At 36.0% G+C, this 18880-nt stretch overlaps 1 protein-coding gene across 4 annotated transcripts in view; it reads right to left on the bottom strand.

Annotated features, from left to right (window-relative positions):
* Positions 1-1987: 1987 nt before the first annotated feature.
* Positions 1988-18880, bottom strand: part of LRPPRC (leucine rich pentatricopeptide repeat containing) — a 93726-nt gene continuing 76833 nt past the window's right edge. For 2 of the 4 annotated variants that reach the window (XM_075146929.1, XM_075146931.1), the window contains exons 31-38: positions 18475-18563; positions 14875-15079; positions 12517-12656; positions 12239-12354; positions 9245-9319; positions 7605-7689; positions 3806-3948; positions 1988-2497 (exon numbers count right to left, since the gene is read on the bottom strand). In XM_075146929.1, coding sequence (XP_075003030.1) covers positions 2441-2497; positions 3806-3948; positions 7605-7689; positions 9245-9319; positions 12239-12354; positions 12517-12656; positions 14875-15079; positions 18475-18563 — 910 coding nt within the window. In that variant the 3' untranslated portion in view covers positions 1988-2440. The remainder of the gene's footprint in view (positions 2498-3805; positions 3949-7604; positions 7690-9244; positions 9320-12238; positions 12355-12516; positions 12657-14874; positions 15080-18474; positions 18564-18880) is intronic. The other 2 variants (XM_075146932.1, XR_012673134.1) reach the window with 2 other exon arrangements.

Below are 18880 nucleotides of genomic sequence, written 5' to 3'. Positions count from 1 at the left end.
GCCCTTCCCTATCCTTTGAATAACCTCTGCTTTCCCATCTCTGCCTGAAGACTCCGTGGGCCAGGGCTATTGCAACGTGATCCCAAGTGGTCAGCGTGCACCTTCACCCATTACCCTACCGCTGCTGCCACGAAACCCTGGTACTGTTTGGTCTCACGCTCCTGCAGTGCCTCACTGATGTTTAATCGGCTCAGCAGCCGGTTCTTTCAGACCATAGCTTTCCATGTCACTCAAAATGCAATTCCAGAGCTGAAAACAATTTAATTTATATTCTTCAGTTACAGGCTATCAAATTTACTTTCCATTTCCACAATTGCAACTATAAAATCATAGGACATTATTCTGTTAAAAGTTCAAGTCAAGCAAGTTAGAAGAAAAAAGTGTAGATGCTAACTAGGACTAATCCTGCATGGTCAGACCTCACACGTGGGCACTAGCAACAGGCAGTCATGCATCTGGCTGCGGCGCTGCGTGCTGCTTTACTGCCTCAGAAGGCAGCAGCCAGCAAACACGACCTGCCAGTATCACAACACAGACTAATGACGGATGCAGCACCTGACAGTCAATTGCACCTGGTCCACGACCACATGAGCTTCCACCTCCCTGCCAAAAAGGTAGTTAAGATCTACAAATCTGCTGTTAACTTCCTCTGCAATGACCTGGTGTTTGCTTCAAGTAATACTCATTCTCTTCCTTATCCTATGTGCCAGCTTAGCTCAAAAAGCATACAGGCCCACTGCCTCCAGCTATGCTCACATCACGGCTAGCGCTGTGAAACTGAGAGATTCACGAGACGGCCTCTGAAAACAAGAGCTGTGGCACTAGAGAAAAGGTTGCCAACCAGCTGACACAGTCTTCAATTATGCTTCTATTACACTGAAACACATGTAATGTAGCTGTAGCTTTAGAAAAAAGAAGCACCTCCATTTGTGAACTGAAATAAACTAAGTACTCCTAGGCTTGCTTTCAGATAGGGCACACAACCATTAGGCTATGAATGAAACTTCAAATGTTAATGCCTTATCTTGACAACCCAGGAACAAAGGGTGCCAGACGGTTAGAGCCATGTAGGTGCAGTATGCTGTGGAGTCTACGCTCGTGAAGTAACGAAGGTCATTGTAAAACCACACCACCAATGGAGCAGACACAGCTAGGATTCATACAGTTTGGAAAACAAAATTTACCACTCATCTCAGCCCGGTTAGTTATACCTCATTTTTTGAGTAAAGCAGGCATTTTCTGTGTATTTATAAATATACTAGCTAAGGAATTGGAAATTTTACTTTAAAAAATTAGGTCCCAATTTCTTCCCAGCTTTGACACATTCAGATTACTGTACAAGTCTTTCAAAATTTTGTCAAAACCTTGTGTGCACACATGAATTTTTAATTACCACAGTGTTGCCTATGTGGGGAAACCTAAGAAAGATAAAGGTTAACTAACCAAAAATTTAAAGATCAACCAACAAAGTTATTAAATACACAGAAACAAGCTTTCATTTCACTAAAACCTGTTTGAAGTACTGCGTAGGCACAATATTCCATTTGTTATACCAAGGTGTGCATTTCTGAGTTTCCATCATTATCCACGGAAATAATGGATGTGTTTTCTATGTATTCTTTCATCTTTGTAACTTGTAAGTGTCTTATTTTCATGATCCCACAACTCTGGAATGTAAAACTTCACATCGGAGTATGTTTACTCCCACATTTATACAAATAAAGCATGCCCACCAGTCTCCCAACAGGTAAACAACTGCTACCTCTGCAAATAATGGGCACTGCTTTGTTTAAAAGGCATGTTTTCATGGATATGCAGTTCTTGTATCCATAAAATTAACTGGATTAACAGTTCTGAGAATGAATTAAAGATGCTATAAAACTACAACACACAAGCTAGTGTAAAGGGTAGAAGTATTTTGTCTTTACCTGTAATATCGAACACCCTAACGAGATATTTAACACAAGAGAAGTACATTTAGGAGAAATCTAAAAAAAAGATGTGTTTATTTTCTGTGTAGATACAGGTGAATCCTGAAGATGTTGTTCTTTACCCTTCTACTTTCACCGCAAAGTACATCCATCAGGCAAAGAACAACAAAGGATAAGACAGTTTGCTTAAGTTACAGTTACATACCCCTCTAGCAACTTTCTCGATATACATATATTTGGTGAATCAACAGGAGCCAAAATACAGTTCAGGTTATAGCAGATCATACATCAAAACAGAAATAGCCTAGAAAGTTGCATCTTGGTATTTCATTAGCAATTTTAACAGCATTTCTATTAATAAATGTTTCTATCAATTACAGCTATAGCAAGTGCTGTTTAAACACAGATTTATATTAAAAATTACACAGAACAACATGCTTTTTAAAATTTTTATTGAATGTAGTATTTAAACAATTTCATAAACAACTAAAGCATAAAAGACTGTCTGTTCATGATGCTTCCAATCTTCTTTTCCTCCATTTTTCCACATAGAACTTGAATGTCTCCTATAAATAGAGTGGAATAAACAAGTTCAACATTGTTTCAAATGAAAAGTTACTAATTCTGAACAAAGTCTTATGTTCTGACAAAAGCAAAATCTATTATTCTCTGTCATGCAAAACTAGATCTGTAGTGAAGTCTGTATAATTAAGAGAAATACCAGAGAGAGAATAAAAGGAAAAGGAAAACCTTGCCAAAAGTGCATAATGAAGCTTCTATTACAAAATGCAATAATATAATCAATTTCATTTTAAAAATGAAAATACTTTTTAACTGCAATCTGCAATTGTGTCAAAAAAATTTTGAGACACTTTTAAAGACCAAGCTGCATTAGAGAAAAATTGAACAGGGAAATCGGAAAATGAATCATTTCAGTGACTTTGAAAACACACTCTTATTTTTACTAGCTACATGTAAGAAAGTCATTCTAAGTTTTAAATTTACACAGTCCAAATAAAAATTCAGATTATAAATTATTTGCAGAAAAAACTCCACAGCTGTTAAAAGGCTAACCCAAACATTTTATGCCAAAATTTTCTCCAATTCTTTGCAAAATGAGAAAAGAAAATCACATTTATCATGAAGCAATATGGAGAAACAGCATATAATCAGGTCTTTACAGAACTATAGAAAAACACTTATTTTAAAATATAAAAAGTGGCTAGAAAATGGCAATAAAAAGTTTTCTTAGAGAAAGTATAAGTAGTCTTTAAAGTCTGCTTCGCTAAAATGTTACTAGCAGACTATTAGTCAAAGGAATGATGTGAAAGAAGTATTTACAGTCTTGACAGATTTAGTGTCATGCCACTTGTCACCCTCAAATAAGATGTATTTGCACAGTTGCATATACCTATTGGCAAGGCAGCTAGAAGAAAAGCTGCAGTAGAAAAATAATTCCTACAGTTCTCAAATCCCATCCTACTAAAGCAGCAACTTGTACTAGATACAAAGCAGGTAATTAATGGAAACTAAACCCCATTAATTGTTAATGAAATACACATTCTATAAACCTTTTAAAGTTCAATTGCTTAGATAAATGCCCCAAGGACATTTGATAAAGGTACACCTGTAGATGAGAGCCTGATAAGGATCAGGCAGTTTAAATATCGTAAGCCCCAAGAGGTTTTATTTCCTCAAGTCAAATCCCACGCAAGATTACGATAGCTCCTACAACACTCAGTACTTCATACTGTACCTCCTTTGAGGAGTCTCTGCAGAGATCTAATCCCTTTGTAATTATTCATGCAATCTGTTTTATTAACATTGAACATATACAATTCTGCACATCTATTTCTTAATTAGGAAATACTCACAGGGGGTTCAGTGAAAGGGACAGGCTCTCCTACTTTCTTCAGAAAAGCTGCTAAAGATTTCAGAGATAGCTCGTGCAGCTGTATATTCTTTGCTTTAATTTTCTCATACACAGCCTTTACAGAAGCAACATCCCCATCCAGTTCTGAGGAAAAAAATAAAAACCAAAAAAACCCCCAGTGGTTAGATGTTCCTCTTTTCACCTGTTTCCACAATGTCACACATACCTACTACTTGCCAAAACATATTCTAAATATTTTAATGTACAATATTCCAAATATTCTGGATATTCTTCATATCCTACTGACAATTCACATAAAAAACCAGAACATAGAGCCATTCTAGCTTTCCTTTTTATTTGAGGCTGGATGATCAATTCCTTCAAGAATGCGCTGGAACCACAAAGGAGTAGGAGCCGCACAGTGAGAACACACCACTCTAGGATGTGAGATACAGAGCCGTATGCCTCTTTCTGAAGCAAATGATAAAAAATAAAAACAAAAGCTAGAACAAAAGCCACTCAAGTTCAGCATGTGAGCAATCTAGAACAGAATTTAATTCCCTTCAGTAAGGGCAAAATATTGTTATGGTTACAGGTGCTGCCTACATCAAAACTATAACCTAAAGGAACAAAGAAAACAAAGGTCAGATGCTCATTTTAGAACACAAAGAAAAACCCATTTCATCCTATTCAGCAGGAGAAAATTTTTGCTGACCCACCAACACTATTACAAACCTTAACTGCTTAGGTAACCAATAACATTCTTCTGGATATTCCATAAAAGGCACCATCCCCTGCAACAGGTTCTAACTAAATCATTCTTCATTTATTTAAACCACTATTCACTTCTAGCTGTAGAAGACTGGAGTATATTTCTCCTTCCTCTAAAGTGGGAGAGGGGAGAAACTCCTCCTTCCACATTGACTCATGCTTAACCATAGACTTTTCTGCTGCTCAGACATTTCTGTTAGAAATATCAGGATGAAATTAAAGTGACTCCTGACAGTTTCACTGTTGTCCTCAGGGTCCTAGAAGCAGTACAACAGTTCTTCACACCTTGTGAGCAACAAGGAAGCCATCGTGTCCAGCTACATTCACTTTGTTGCTTGGGAAAATGCAAACACCTGCAGTATGGGAGCTGTCTTGGGTTCTTACTTGTTCACATTTGGAAACACCATCTTCACAACCATAAGGGCTACAAAAACAATGGTTCTTAAAGGAAAAAAAAAGCTTTAATTATGCAGAAACGGATAGCTTGTGTCCCTTTCTCATGAGAAAAATCTTCCCACTCACATCTGGCAAGTGGCTGAGCTCCTTTTGGAATGTGGGAGGCTACTGCAGAAACTGCATGAAGTGATGGTTTAATGATTTCTATTAGGCTTTCACTAACTTTCTATTTCTTTAAAATAGACATATTTATTGTATGGAAAACAAAAAAAAAGAGCTAATACTTAGATTGTGTTTAATGGACCACGCAAATGTGATTTTACATATTTCCTTTTTCAGAAGCTGCACAGCAAAGAATTATGCACCTCACCAGATGAAGGAAATCTAGTCCTGGCAGTGGATCACATCTCAGGACAAGGAAAGGAGTAAATGTCCCTTTATTTGTTCAGTCATGGATGTCCGATATATGATCAGACTTCTTTCAGCTGTGATCCATATTCTACTATATCTTTGCTAAACACATGAACAATTATAATTTTATTTGTCCATTTATTTTGATAACTAGAAATAGTAACCAATTGTAGTAATAGTACTCTGTTATCTTTCATTCCCCTTTCTAACTAATTAAAAATAACAATGGGCCTGACAGGAGAATCAATTGTTCTCTACAAGGTTGGACGTGGCCCAAAATGAGAAATCATGTTTTAAAGCTTACTAACTGTAAAATGAAAAAAAAAAAAAAAAATCTTTTATTTAAAAGATCTTATTTCTAGCCCTCTTGGCTAGAACACAACCTAAGCACAGCCTTCTAAATTTCAGCTGTGCTAAATATTTCGCTGATGATCATTTTAACAGCCAAATGAAACTAACATACTCACCACTGCAGAACGTATCAAAAATGGAAGAGAAGGGATGAGGGGAAGAGGTAGCTAAATTGCTGCTCATGTGTACAGGTCTGTACATACTATGCACGGTGGGGACAGAATATAGTAAATGCTCCCGAATATCCTAAGAGTAGGACAACACCTTACTTCCTTAAAACAGAAAGATGCAATAGAAAATGCAAAGATATCCTAGTATGACTCATCTGGGCCAGCCCTGGTAAAGTGGGTCAAGTAACCGATGTGCACTCTTCTACCTGATACAGGAGTGGAATCAATGTCTCATACAAGTCAGATGCTTGTACAGAAAAATCGAGGAACAGCTTTTAAAACTCTTCATGCTGCTATGGAATGTCTCCTCTAGAACTTGCTATGAGCCAGCTACGTCTCTGCCTGAAGAAACTACAGCAACCACCTCTTCACACACAGTGTGGCTTCACATGTTCAATACACTCTAACCACTGTTTTAGGTATAATAGAGCAAGTGATTGTTTCTTTGCCACCTCTTTATTAAATTGTTGTACTATGATGTAGTTGGAAAAGATATTGAAAAATTGATTAGTTCACTTATGGAATTTTTACTGAAATAAAAGCAGTAAAGGGCTAATGATAGTGTAAAGCAGCAAGTACAGTGCTGGTGACAAAAAAGCATTTTTTTGCTTTATAAAAACATGTTAGAAAACTTACCCTGCTGTAAATGAACCTATGGGACTAAACGATTTTGGCAGTGATTGCTGTTTTGAACATTACTAAGCAAGTGAATTTTGTAGGTTAGATACTACATCATGAGAACTTCTACAAGTTGATTCAAATACAGTGAAGTTTGTATTCCTTTAACACCATACCTTCGATTTGGGTTTGAAGTGTTTTACTTAATTATTCCTATTTATCTCCTCTGTGATAGATTGGAGCACAAGGGCTTCTGTCATTATATGGTTTTGCTTGTAATACACATGTGAAGAGTATTTACTCCTTGTAATAAGACTAGAGGACCATACCAGAGTACACAAGGCAAAGGACCCTACAGCACAGAGATGCAAGCTTCCAACTGAGTGTTGCCATAGGGGCTATAGATCCTGATTTTTCAAGGCTGAGTGTTGCAAATAAACATATTTAAATAAGTAACTTGATTTTTTAGAGCTGTTCCTCTCCGACTTCAACTATAAAGAGAACTGATTAGCACTTCAAATCAACTATTTCAGTAAATCCAAACGAAGGCATATGGAACATTAACTTTGGCTACATTAAAACAGGTATAAAGAATTTACACTAATAAAAATAAGGTCCTTGCACATTACTGATAGAACTAATCACTTATGATTTTGAAACACACACGTAAAAGGAACCAATATACTTACTACATGGTTCGGGGGAAAAAAGCTAGATTCATTTGAAAAGCCATTCATTCCTACAGTATTTCTCTCCATGGGTTAGGACGGATTCTTTTTTATTCCACGGAGCCCCTACTTAGCCTCTATTGTAGCAGTATCCTTTAATATAATACAGCTCCTTTTGTAAAGGATTCAAGGCTTGGGTCAGTCGGTTGCTTTTCCACCTAACAGCTAGGACAGTATACAGACCCAACAGACTTAAACAACAAAAACCCCAGACAAATCCCCCACCTCTTTGTGGCTCAAACTGTAAAGCAAGTTACACAGCATAGATCCTACTCCCCTTTCTAAGGGTTTCCATGACCTTTCTGAATATCTCAAGAGTTCTTACTAAAAAACTATCCCAGGGAGAGTAAATTACCATAACATCTCATGAGGTAACGGTATGCAATTTCCATATCAAGATGCTCAGGAATCAGTTCTAGAAGTGTCTTGATCTTCTTTGCCTATGAAATTTAATGCATAGACAAAAAGAGCATTAACTTCAAATCTTAAAGAACAAAGTAAAATTGCCAAAGTTAGAATAATTATTTCAGATCTTTTAAGTGATATGAACTGTACTGATAATAAGGAATGGACTGTGCAACTGAAAGTAGACATAATAACTTCCTTCACAAAATTTCATCTGCAGATAAGAAACAGTCAAAGAAATCAGGCACAAAATAAAACAAAAAAAATACGGGACTAAAATCCATACTCAAGAAGCCTGAATATTAGTTTCTCAATTTTTTTGAAGGAAGCAATTAATGTATTAATGAGAATATGTCAGGATTTCAACCAATTTAAAAAAAATGCAAACCACTCAGCAGCCTTCACTGACCTAGAGGTCAATGGTAGCTATGATCAGTGCTTAAAAGAAGTCAGATCCCTAACTAATGTGCTTAAATTTGGAACCTCCCTCCCTCAACCTCTGATTCCAGTTTCAAAAACTCTCAGGTCTTGAATTAAAAAAAGTTTATAGAAATTAATAACATCTTTATCACATACTAACTTCTATGTGTTATTAAAATTTCAGCTTGAAAAGTTAGAAAATTTTAAGTTTTTTAATTTCTTCTACAGACACCAAAAGATGGTTTTTATCATCCTCATATTTATCACCATCACTTCAACAGAAAACTTTTAATCTATGAGTATTTAATGGCAATTTCCACAAAACATAAATGTGCATTTTCCCTCATTTGAAAAGTATTTATTCTAGTTTGTGTATTAACTGTCTCCTGATGCTGCTCCTCTATGAAAGAGAAATCAATGTGGTTTTGCATACGTGTGTGTGCGTGTGTGTTTTGGGTTTTTTTTATTGTTGTTCAGTGTTGGGTTTTTGGGGGGGTTTGTCTTTTGTTGTTGGTTTGTTTGCTGCATGTGGTGGTTTTTTTTGTTTGGTTGTTTTGGTTTTTTGGGGTTGAGGGTTTTTTTGGTTGGGTCCCCCCCCTCCACTTTGAGGGGGCTGTGTAAGGAGGGATGGACAGGAGTAGAGCAGGCACATAAATGAGAGCATTTCAAATTATAGGGAATGAGCACAAAGCCAGGAATCTAAACAGATGCTCAAACTAGATACATGCCCAAACCACCATAACAAGTAAAATGAAATGTGTCTTTTAATGTAAACATAGAGGCATTTTATCATTAGAGAGAAGCTGAGGTTTTAACTTGCATTTGTATTCATACAATGTAGCCAACAAAAAAAGTACTCTCAGGTTGCGATACTGAACTGGCTAGTGCAGTAAAACATTTAAAGCACAATGTTTGTAAGATATACAGTATACCATCAAAAATGCAGGAAATTACTGAAAGAATAGAAGAATACTAACTACACCTTCCTTTCCATCATGCTCCATAAAGTAAACTTTAAATGTAACCAGCTCTGCAAATTAACCTCCCCCCTCCCCAAGAAACACGATAAAGCTGTCAACTGTGAAGTTCAAGATCCAAAACACTTCAACAAAGGTTGATGAAATAGTATTTTGCTACATATAGAATGATATACATGAAAAAATATTATACCTGTCCAGGTTTAGATGCTGATCTAGCCATAAAACTCACTAAAGTTCTCTTCTCCTCAACTAATGCACCACACCTCTAAAGAAAAAGAAATAATTAATGTAGCAGTCATGAGTGGGTTAGTGATAAACAAAATGACTAAGGTGAAAATCTCCAATTACAGATGTTTAAAATAATATACTACTATATTACCTATTTACAAGGTAAATAATTGACCATTAGTTTGGAAAAAACAAAAGCCACCACTGAACACAGGAAACAAGTTCATTTCATGCAGCGTTTTGGTAAACATTGTTTTTAAAATGGTAGATATAAAGTTTGTTTAAAACAAAAGGGGGAAGAATTAAACTAATACTTCAACATACCACAAAAACGAGGTTTAGGACTGCAAAAGAATGAAAAAGAGAAACACTATTCCTCTCCAATTATACTGCCAAGCATTCACAAGTGAGCTAGGGATCATAAGGTTAATTATACATTTAATAAGGTGTCAGGGAGATAACTGCTCGTTTCTTTATAAAAATTAAAATGTACAAAGCAAGTTCTCTTTAAAGTATAATTACCTACACTTATGCATACAAAGGACTGATTTCAATCTCTCTATTTTATAAAAGGCTTCACTGCAATAGACAGCGTTTGAGAGAGAGACAGAAGTTGAACTTAAAGTTTGAGACAGACCAGATAAATCAAAAATCTATGTTACTTCAGAAACAAGGGCAAAATAAAATATACAAGACAATATTTTAGTCTACGTTCCTCAAAGGTGTCAGTCTTAAAATTCTTACAATGCATAGTGCTTTTTACCAGCTGTAAGACATTTTATCTGTACCAAAATGCACAGGAAGAAGAGAATATTGTGCATATAAAAATACACATACCATGAATTTACTACATTCACTTAGTATTTTAGACGTATGCAAACAAGAAATTTTGGTTTATGCCATTATGAATGTACTGTATGTGTAATATGGTTTGACAAGCTCTTTAAGGTCCAGGTGAAAGGGTGTGAAGCCTCACTCCATCAGGCAAACTGAGACAAAACTGTACCTGTAGTGTTCTGACAAAAAATTGCTTTATGGTGATAAACGGAGGCGAAATATTCATGGGAGAAACTTGCAATGTTTTATTTACTGATTCTAGCCATTCTCATCTACTGTCAATATAACAAATAAGGATGCTCTGAGGGGAAAGAGACAGCCTAGTTGAAGAAATGTTTTCCACAATCCCCTTTCATGCTGAAATATCAAACCACTTTTGACTTTCGTCAGTAAAAGCATTCTCCCTCCAAACAGTACAAAAGACACTGTTGCTGTTTCTTGAACTTTTCAATAGACTCTTAGATGCATTTTTGAAAGGAAGTATTCTCCATGTGTATACTAATATTTCAGATTATTACAAGCAAAATAATTCATTTCGATTGTGGTTTACTTTTCAAAATAACAAGCAATGGACAGTGATTATTACTATCTTCTAGTTACCTATTAGTAGAATACTTGATCCACAATAGCAGTCAAGAATGTTTAACACAACTGAAAGTTTTTCCTGCACCATATAAAAAAACAAATTTTCTGACGTATGCAGAATTTCCAACTCAAGCTTATCTGTGAATGTCCACTTAACATGAAATATTTTAAAATTCTCCCCCAAGATATAGCATACACAAGGTTATTTCAAGTATGCTATAGAGCCATGGATTTAATTCCAACAGTTGGATGCTGTTATAATAAGAAATTTTAGGAATGTATGAATAGAAATTATTCCATGTTTTGAAAAATTTTAAGAACATGTAGATTTTACTTAAAAATGCAAAACTCCCTATCTTCACAAAAGCCAGAAATCGTAACCGATTTTCATTCAGTCATTCCATTTCATTCATTTCAATCAAAGAGCAATCAAAAAAATCAGGAAGAGTAAAATAACTTGAGATTTTTTTGCATTTTGATGTTTCATGCTATATAGCAAGACGGTTTTATATAAAAATTGTAGTCTCCTTTTAACACTCAGATGACCTGTTAGGCAAAGCAATAAACAAAGTATTATACAAATAATACACCTCACACTGTAGCAGAAGCAACAGAACACATTTGTTGGTATGCATTCTTCTCAAAAAATGGTCTTGGAATATCTTAAAACATCTGATGGATGAAGCAGAGCTTTTTCTTTAACAGCTTAAAATACTTAGGAACAGGTAAATGCGTAGTATGCACTACCAGGAGATGGTAAGAGGCCTCCATTTGAGGCAGGAGCGTATGCACACAGAGCAATCTGCAGAATCAGCATGACTACTGGACTGCCACCTGCTGGGATAAGCCTCCCTGATGGAGCCTGTCCATGCACGCTGCCAGCGGCAGCTCCCGTCACCGTTCATCCCACCTCTGGTTCGGCTTTGTCTTTAGCTCTGTACAAATGGCATGAATGCAGTTGTCCCATTCCCTGAAGATCGCTAACTCAGTTGAGACTGTGGCCCAGAGACCAGCCTTTGTCTTTTTATTGCCTCTGTGACACTCACGTGAATAGAACGCAAATTCAGCTCTTAATAAACCTTGAATACAGCACATACAATATAGCAACCAAGTGAAATAAGGTTCATGAAAAGCAAATGTTGCCTGCTTCTGGTTTGCAAACTGTACAGCTGTAAAGATACTACTCGAGAAGTTGCAAGCAAATGGTTTGCAAGACGCAACTGCTGTCTAGCAGAAAACTTATAAAAGAATATTTGTTTTGGATGGAATTCCAAGCAATATACAAGTCTTCCCTTACTTCCCTCAGGCTGTTAGAAGACAAAAAACCTTCTGACTCTGGCACCCACAACTACTATTAGTACTAGAGTACTAGCTCATGGTTTGGAATAGTCTAAACTGTGCTACTACTACTCGCACTGTAATTCAAAAGCATACTAGTACAAGCCCATGCTATAAAACACCACTTTTTGACAATTTCTCAGTTAACCTTTGAAGAACTCCAAGCATTTCTGTACCTCTCTTGTTATGTCATTACCTCTATCAGTGATCTGGCATCATCCACTCTGTCTGCACTGACATATTGAAGAAAAAGATCTGTGACAGGTCTGTAAATTCCAAACTGACTGGCCAGTCGTTCTGCCATCACACCAACTGCAAAATAATGGGTACATAAGGAAAATCTTTGATTGAAAAGCCCCTTCTGCAAACTTCACAGGCATGATTTATGCTGACTGAGCAGGTTTTACATGTAATAGCTCTTTCATAACACCTCTGTCTAGTCAGAATATTTAAATATCATTGCAATTAACTTACATTTTTCCAAAGCTGGTTCTAATCCTTCCTCAGACACCTTTCTTAACAAATAGGAAATATTTCTGACAGCTTGATCAGGATTCTGTGCACCAGAGATAAGCAGAGGCTCAAGGTATTCCACAGCAGCATCAAGGTCATTACTAGGAAAACAGATTGAACTGGCTTAGTTTCTGAAATCAAGATTTCTAAACCTAAGGAAGTAATTATATTAAAGTTTTTGTTTTCCACATTAAGGTTTTATTTCCCAGGAATGTTGAGTACCTATGACTTCATTCAGATACTGTAAAAGTGAAACCATTTATGACTGAATTAATAAATTAACCCATAAATAAAATTTTTTAATAATCTTTGACCTGTACAAAGCCTAAGTAATTTTGACACACTTTCTTCCTCATTAAGAAAGAAGAGTTCAGATAGCCGCTTTAGGAAAATGTGTTCTGCAAATCTAGAAGGCAAAATCAAAACATTAACGGAAGGTATCTGAATAATTAATGCATGCAACTCAAGTCTTTTTTTTTAAATGCTATTCAATTAATTATTTACCCAATTTTTCCCATGCCTACCTTTTTGGATGCAAAGGACAATAGTAAACGCCATTTGGTCAGCACCTCTGTCTAAACACTTTTAATCTTATGGCCTAAGTATAGCAAATGCTAATAAAATAATGCAGGAAGTATTCACCAAAGTGTAGACTCTACTTCCAGCATTCTAAAAAGTTCAAATGACAACATCTCTTATCACTCCACTCTAAAAACTAATTTAATTGAAAAAGAAATTGGAGCACGATGAATGCTTTCAGGTGAAGCAGAAACGCAGCACATTTGAAAGCTACGAAAAATGCTTTGAAAACTGTATCAGAAATATGAATCTACCAATAAATGAGCAGGTAAAATCATCTGTAAAATCATTAAAAATATTTGTAAAAATATGTTTTTCATAGTACTCAAGGTGCAGCTTGCAAGATATTTAAGAATATATAAGGTGCATATTATTTATGCTGCTGCTAAGTCTTTTCATACATCCAAGCTAGTTTCGGCATGGGAAAAGAAAAGTCGATATTGCTAAAATAACTTGTGCCTGCATACAGCAATTTATTTATTTATTTATTTATTCTTGTCACCAATCTACATCTTAAGAACATGGCATGACTTTGCAACACTTATGACATGGAAATATAGGAAAATATGCAGCTTATGAGAGAAATCCTCAAGTATCTCTCCTATCTGGAGCGTTTAATTTAGGCAAAAGTCAATGCAATAGAACTGTGTGCCAAGGATCACTCAGATCTAAATATTTACAGGATCTGTCCTTTACAGACAGATTGTTTTTCAGTGGCTGAAAATATAGTGAGCTCGCTACTGGAACTGGCCTGCATGGTCCTCCTTCAATTCAAGTCCTCTTGCTGTTCCAAACACTTCAGTGACTATTCTCTCTGGTCTGGCATGCCTGAGGGGATTAGGTATCTGCTATGTACTACACAGGTCTACAGCTTTCCTGCCAAATTAGACACAGGAGCTCTACCTGATGAAACTGGTTTGAAATAAAATAACAGAATATGTAGGATTCCTGAAGACTGGTTCCTGCAAACCATATTTGAGAAGTTCATAGTAAGCCCTTTCTCTCAGAAGTGCTTCCCCCATGCGGTTTTATGCAAAGGGTAAACTAGCACAGTACCAACGTACCAACTAAAACAAAAATGCTAGGCAAAACATGACAATGAATTAAACAGTTGAATCAAAGGATACTCAAAGTGTGATGATTGAAACTGTGGCTTAAAACAGCATAGCAGCCAATTTTTTTATTCTGACAAAAAAAAAAAAAAACCAAACAACAAAAACCTCCACAGATATATGTCTGGCTTTCACATTTTGAGGGTAAACACAACAATATTTTGTCATTTCAACTACTGGAACAGTAGCAGATTTTTGTTACCAAACAAGTATTACATGCATAATCTGTGGGTGCTAAGTTCCAAGATTTTTTACACTTATATTGGTGAAGTAATTCAATTTTACATTCAGATTTCATAGGGCTTTTGATCTAACACCAAGGAGAACACTTTACATGAGGTGTAATAGGTTAGAACAAAAGGTATCAAAGCTAAATTACACCATCAGAGAAGACCTTATGCTCTCCCAAATGCTTCATAGCTATTCCTGTATTTCATTAAATGATTTTCAACCCCTAATGTGTTTGGGAAACTATACCAGCACAGAACTGAATAGCACATTGCTCGACTTGACCAGAATTTTAACATCTAGGACACTAAGAATGAAAACAGAATGAAATAGATAACGCAAGTGATTTCCCACCACTCTGCATAAAAGAATTACCTATACCAGTCCTAGAAATACTTACTTCTTAGTATGAGCCAATGCAATAGCATTAGCGATTAGTGAGGCAGACACACCAATTGATTTTGTGATGTCTTCCAGCATGTTTTTAAGTGCTTGCAGGTTCTTTAAATCTCCTTTTTCTGCCAGAGTCTGAGTGAGCGCAATAACTGCTGGTCTAGTAGGCGACAAGCCGCTGTCAAGCATTCCTTTTAAGACAGCCATGGCATCTAGCAATGGTAAACAAATAAGGGAAAAAGAAATCAGATTTTAGTTCAGAAGGCAACCATGCTGCTGGTATCATTAATCCTACCCTTTTAAAAACATGTACAGAATTGTCTTGCTGAACTTAAGCCCCAAAATTGCTATAGTGAATTATAACTTGAATATATACACACAGAAATAAAAACTTTCAACCGTAATTCAGGTTAAAATGCTTTAATATTTGCTCAGTAAAAAGTATTAAGTTAACTTTTAACATTTAATTAATTTATTTTAGTATCCAGCTCAAGGAAAGCAGCTGCGTCATAAATGTCCCCCCTTATGACCTTAAAGTCATGACCTTTTCAGCTTGTTTTTTTCTCCAAACTATAATCAATTTGCCTTACTAAAAATAAAAATGTTGCATACTTAAGACTAAATATAGTTTAAAAATGGAATTAATTATTGAAACCGCTAAAGTCTAGTATTCAGATTTGTCTTTTTAAGTGTGCACCAAAACTTTGTTTACCAACATTTAATTTTTAAATGAAAGCATGGGACACAAGTCTCCATACGACAACAAAAATAAACTCAAAACTGGACAGTTACCTCAAGAACTCCTAAAATTATAGCAATTACCTATGTTAAAAACATACAAAATCAATCTCCTGTCCGTCCGCCACGAATTCCCCAAACCCACCGCAGATGCAGTCACCCTCATTTCTCTAACCAGAATTCTTGTCAATTTACATTATACATGAGCAAACACACACAGAAAGACATGCCCCTCTGGTAAAAATCTCTTACTCCTTACCAGCACAGGCAGGATTAATCACAGATAATAATTATAATACCAAGGGATAACACTTCTAACATAATATACACCCACTTGAATTCCACAGCATTAACATTCCAATTCAATATGCAGGTACTGCAGAAACCGAATATTACCTTTTACAAGAGAGGAAGAAAAAACATCCTGTATGCTTAACCTTCCTTCACAGCAAGTTTTCTTTCTGCGTCCTGCCCCCTCCCCTCCCCCTTTTTCTTCTCCTTTCTTTTTAGGGGAAAAAAAGGAACAATACATCAGGGGCAAGATTCCCGAAATTTAAAAAGCAAACTTAAAGCACATGCTAAGTTCAAATTCTCTCCTGACTGTAAGTGTGGACCTCCCTTTAGCATGGGGCATGACCAGCCTTCTCAAGAACAAGGACAGAGAAAGATTTGAAAGTTGCATGTGTGCAGCACTATTGCAAGAAATTATGTACTAGTTGCATACTAGATAATTCTGCTATCTTTTTTTTTTCTTTATGCAAAAGCACTCATTACTACTAATCTGAATTCATAATTTAATCCCTTGATCTTTCAGTACTTAAAAGTAGGTAACTATGTGCTTGTGAAAACCGACCATTTATCTTTTAAAAGGCTTTCCTATAAACTCTGCAAATTCCATCCCATGAAACTCAAGTTCTGACTCTTAAAGTAATCTGGGTTTTACCAAGTTCTGGCTAGAAGATATTAGAGCTCTTATGAGTATACTTGGGGACCTACATAAAAAACTTTTAACTATACCACATTACAGAGCCAACAATGATAGTGAACTATATGAGGAAGTGATAAAGCAAGCAAGTTTTACACAAGTGAAAGCCTTCAGAGGATGTAGATCAAATGGAGCTCACCACCAAAAGATAACAAAAAGACTGTGCCCAAAAATTTTTTGGGTAATCTATGAGCCTCAGAAAATGACCAGTATGGTTGAAATATTTAGTAGCTTGTATTTTCAAGGCTTCATTTACAAAAAGAGCAGTATCTTTCAAATTAAAATAGAAACAAGGATCAAGTCTGACTATTCAATTAAATTACCAAAGTAAAGCTTGTTCAATGCCCAAGATAAAGGAAAATATAATTTTGCAAACCAATGTAATTCCACAGAGTTCTTGACAAACTTTGTATTGTGCAAAAAGAAACATTTTTAAGCAAAGGAGAGGGTTGACGTGGCAGAGGATTTAGTATGCTACCTAAAACGAAATCATGTAGTTAGCGCAAGAGATTGGCAGAATACAGAAACATCAGTGATGTTCTGAAGAAGGGAAGATTTTTGGTGTGCAATATTTAGGAATAACTGGCAAAACTTTGTGGCACACTGGACAAGAAAAAGCAGAAAATTTATTAGAATACAATCAGACAGGAAAGTCAGGTGAAGAACTTGAAAGCTGCAAAAACTTAAGACTTGCCAAGAGCAAGAGAAGCAACTGTATTCACCACAAATACTTCAGTTGATGACACCTGGTAATGATGTCAAACTGGAGACTGAATGGGGAAGGAATTTGAAAGAAGACAAGTTTATCAGCTGCAGGAAAGAGTACAAGTGAGAAGATGCATCTAAATGCTCATCTTAGAGCATTTTAATGTAGCTGATGTTACATGGGTATGGGCTACTACAGCTACGCATAATGGAATGAAATAAAATTAACTGATGGAAGAATCAAAAATGGATTTTCTGGTATGCCTTCTGGTATGAAAGTAAGACCCCATTCAATGTAATACGTTTTCTTCGTAAGTAGCTGCTTTAACACTTAAAGGTACTGATGAAAATACATATCAACACTGTACTTATGCTTGCACAGGGATAAAAGACACAGCACTGCATGTAAAACTACATGCTTGCAGAGTTTCCCTCTCTCACAGGAGTTCTACAGAACAACTAAATGTAATGCTGTGGAGCTGAACTCTAGGCTGCAAAACAACCAATGCCTAGAACTAAAATAACACAATTATAAACTTTATCCACCATCTTGTTGAGTACCCTTACATACTTTTCAGCCACCATTTTCTTTTCTATCATCATTGTTACCTTAAAAAGACAACCACACTGAATATTTTGTTACTGTTGGTATTGAGAACTATTAAAAAGTATTTGATTAAGTTTTTAAATCAATATTACAATCATTTTGTGCACAATCAGGCACATTTAACAGTCAATTTAACTCATCTGGTATCTCACACAACCAACACAATATGCAAGAAACAACTGCTGGGAATTGTTTCAGATGCTCTAAAGTATGTTAATTTCCAAAGCAAAATGACTTGTGCTGTGAATTTTAACGCACTTGAAAGCCTGTACTTTCTCTCGTTCTGGAGCACAAATTTTGCATGTCTGAAGAGCTGTGATTCATCTTAAGAAAACCCATCTTGTGTTAAATGGAATGGAAACTGGACTAAGTGGTCAAATGACAAGTACATTCATATTCAAGCTGTATTATAAATGCATGTACAGTAATTTACGTCTCTCAGCTACCACAAAAGGCTCTTGATAAGCAGGTAATTTGCTAAATGGACTCCTTTATCCAAGTATTCGAAGGGCGTTACAAGAAAAATCTGCAGAGGCATTAATGTGACGTAAAGGTCAAGCATTGTGACATACCTTTCAAATAATCCCGCCTAACTTGCGATATGATGAGGAGGCTGCTGGCAGCACTGTTCAGTGTGAAGCCCTTGATGTGGGTCTCAGCACTAAAAGAAGCAGACATTTAGAAAGGAATTACTGACATGCTTCTGATACGATAATAAATGGTTGAGCACCAAGGTGAAATTATAAAAACTACTGTTCGTATGTTAAAAATATTGCTGCAAAATATCGACCTGGAGACAGCTTTTGTGTTATCCTGTCAATGGTTATAGAAGGATAATTTTTTTTTGCATTCTGACAGATGACAAAGTTGGAAGTGAGCAACAAAAGAAACAAAGTACAAGATTTTTTTTAAACAATCGGTTCAGATTCTTGAATGCTGACATATTAGATGACTAAAATAACTGCATGCCCTGCATTG

The sequence above is a fragment of the Calonectris borealis genome, chromosome 3 (assembly GCF_964195595.1).
Source record: "Calonectris borealis chromosome 3, bCalBor7.hap1.2, whole genome shotgun sequence".
Lineage (NCBI taxonomy): Eukaryota > Metazoa > Chordata > Aves > Procellariiformes > Procellariidae > Calonectris > Calonectris borealis.
The sequence above is the reverse complement of the archived record's forward strand: the minus strand, read 5'-3'. Positions and strand labels throughout refer to the sequence as shown.